Genomic DNA, 2816 nt, shown 5'->3' on the forward strand with positions numbered 1-2816 from the left:
TGTAACACAGTTAATGTGATACGGGCATAAATGGGCAAGTTCTTTTCCTCTTGAGTAGAATGGAAGTAAACTGAACTGTAAACCTGATCTTAATCCAAAGACGATGGTATCATTACCTGCTGCTGCATTTTTAAAGAGAAAAGAGGTGTCATCACTGGCAGCAAATTTTACAGAAAAAAAAATTTTTCTTTGTAGATCGCAGTGGAATCCAGACACTGCTTTGCACGAAGGACACATCGTCTCAGCACAGGAGCTGACTGTACTCTTGCAACCTGTTTTTACCCAGAATTCCAGAAACCTCATCTTGTTCCTGCAAGATACAGTATGTAACATTAATTCCTTTTCTCTCACCAATGCCGAGTGCAAGTCTGTACCTAAATGAGATGCCATGGCTCCTTCTCACCAATCTACTCTCTTTGTTTTTCAGCTTAGCATAGATGATTTCACATACCTCAGTGAATCCTACGGTAACAAGAATCCATTTCAAAATGTTCAGGCAAGCATTTCTCTCTTTTATTTCTTTATATGCAGTATCTAAAGTTTAAAAAAAAAATAAGAAAGATGCAAACAAACAATAATTGGGAAAATTAAACTGAATTGCAGCAGTTTTCCTTTTTAAATTATTGAGATTATTTAAGTTTAAGCAGATGGGTTAAAGGAAATCAACTGAGTTTGCAGAAGTGTTTTGTAGCTATTTTATTTCTGAACATCAAGTTTTCTGAATTCACCGTAACTGACAAAATTATTCCTAAACATGCTGCAATTTTATATTGTGAAAAACAATATAAACTTCCAGACTGACACCCCAAAATTCTCTTTTGAAGCCATAGAAAGAAAAGAAGTTATAGGAATCAATTATTTATTCCTGATTTTCAGAATTGAACATCTATTTTATTTTCATAGAAATTGAAGCTCTCTGAACTGATGCAGGGAGTTAACTGTTTCATATTTGAATGTAGCTAATATATGACTAGATACTGGATTGCTTTAATCTTTATGAAAAAAAAAACCCATGCTACTTGAGTAATTTGAAACCAACTCGAGGCACAGAATCTAGGATGGAGTCCTCCTAAGCCGGTCAGCACCTTCAGCTTCTCACTCAGGAGGTTTACAGATTTTGTGCACGTCATCTCTGGTTATACTCACGCGGCAGTTTATTGAACTGTTATTAGACAAAGGAAGTGCTGACACATGGAAGTCATAAAGGCGTTCCTGCGGGCAGAGCAGGATGAACAGAGCTATTAGTCACGTAACTGGTATCAGAGCATGTGAGGAAGTGTAAATTCCCAACCACCACACAGCAAGCTGTATGTGTAATTAGATACATAAATATTCACATATTACCTGTCCCCCCACCTATACAGTCTAAGAACCTCACATCTTCCTTATGTCACTGATACCGGAGATCTTAATCTCTTTGCCATATAACAGCATTTTAACACTGATGCTGGAACAAAAACAACTATTCAGAGTATGTATATGGGTTTTCTGAGGAATGAATGGGAGTAATAATAATTTGTAGTGTAAGGATCAGCGGTTGCACCCACAGGCAGAAGTACTGGTACTTCTCTGGTATGCCTTATCTTCTCTGGGTTTAAAATCCATGCGAGGCTGTGTCTGGAGCAAATTTCGTTGCTGCCTGACTGCAAAGCTGGTTTGATTTTAGAAGCTGTGTGAAATGTACATGTGATACTGCAAGCTCCTAAAGATGCGGTGGTCTTATTTAAGTAGGCCCTGGATGTTTAAGAGGAAGGATATTGAAGAATTTAAAACTTTCTTCTTTTGCCTTGTAATCAGGACTCCATCAGCACTGTAGATAGATAGAGCTTATAGCCAAAGGCTAGAGATGAGTCTAGAGACTGATGGGTTTAGAAATTGGGTGGTATACTGAGTGGATTGGGGACCTACTGAGTGAGGAGGTCCTCAGCTAAACAAAGGATCGTGTTTAAGTAAATCTTTGGTCTGAATACGGCAGAGCAAAAATTTAAAGCCAGGTTTTCAACAAGCTGAATAAATGTCTGTAACAGTTTGTTCGCTTTCTGACCTTGCCTCTGTTCCCTTTCTGTCTTGGAGCTGAGAAATTTTTTCTCGTTACAGCTACTTCAAAACTGGAAAGTTTCTTTTGACAAATGGCTCACCTTAATTAACTCCAGCACTCCTAGATTTGTTCTGTTGGACTTGGCAATCTTAATACTTTTCCAGCAGAGTTTTGTGGGGGTGAGGTGCTGTGACTTTGTCACGTCCCACCTAGGAGGAGGGGAGAGTGACTAAGATCCGCAAATCCCCTTGGCGTGGATTAAGGTGAAATAACGCTCAAGGTCCAAAAACAAACTCCAACTTTAATGGCACAAACACTTCTATAAGCATCAACCCTCTATGTCTTAATATATAATACAAGCTAAGCGGCTTTGTGAGGAGTTGAGGTAGGCCTTGTATTGCTTAACAACATCAAAAACAGAGAACGAGAAGGGGGAGGAGAAGAGAGAAAGAGAGAAGCAGGAGAGAGGTAGAGAGAGATAAAGAAATCACCAATCCTGGATCCAGCGTTGGACCTGCCAACGGGGGGTGTCGGTGTGGAGAGTGTCCCCAACTCATCTGAGCCTGGAAAAACAAAAAGAAAATGCCCCCCAAATTTGAACAGCCCACTCGGGAGAGTATGAGGGCAGAACCCCAATTTGACAATAGGGCAATGATTGCTTCTAAGGCTCCTACTGCCCCCGAAAAGGATTTGATTGACCTGGGAGTGGGAAACTGGATGTGCCGTCCCCAGTAAGTGAGCCAGGGGATGGCCATTTAAGAAGGTTCAGAGAAACTCC

At 40.2% G+C, this 2816-nt stretch overlaps 1 protein-coding gene across 1 annotated transcript in view; it reads left to right on the plus strand.

Annotated features, from left to right (window-relative positions):
* Positions 1-2816, plus strand: part of ATP6AP1 (ATPase, H+ transporting, lysosomal accessory protein 1) — a 63604-nt gene that overhangs the window by 7301 nt on the left and 53487 nt on the right. The window contains exons 2-3 of the mRNA XM_009332270.1: positions 196-322; positions 428-496. Of these exons, the coding sequence (XP_009330545.1) occupies positions 196-322; positions 428-496 (196 nt within the window). The remainder of the gene's footprint in view (positions 1-195; positions 323-427; positions 497-2816) is intronic.

This window comes from Pygoscelis adeliae, unplaced genomic scaffold (assembly GCF_000699105.1).
Source record: "Pygoscelis adeliae isolate BGI_AS28 unplaced genomic scaffold, ASM69910v1 Scaffold9, whole genome shotgun sequence".
In the NCBI taxonomy this organism is placed as follows: Eukaryota; Metazoa; Chordata; class Aves; order Sphenisciformes; family Spheniscidae; genus Pygoscelis; species Pygoscelis adeliae.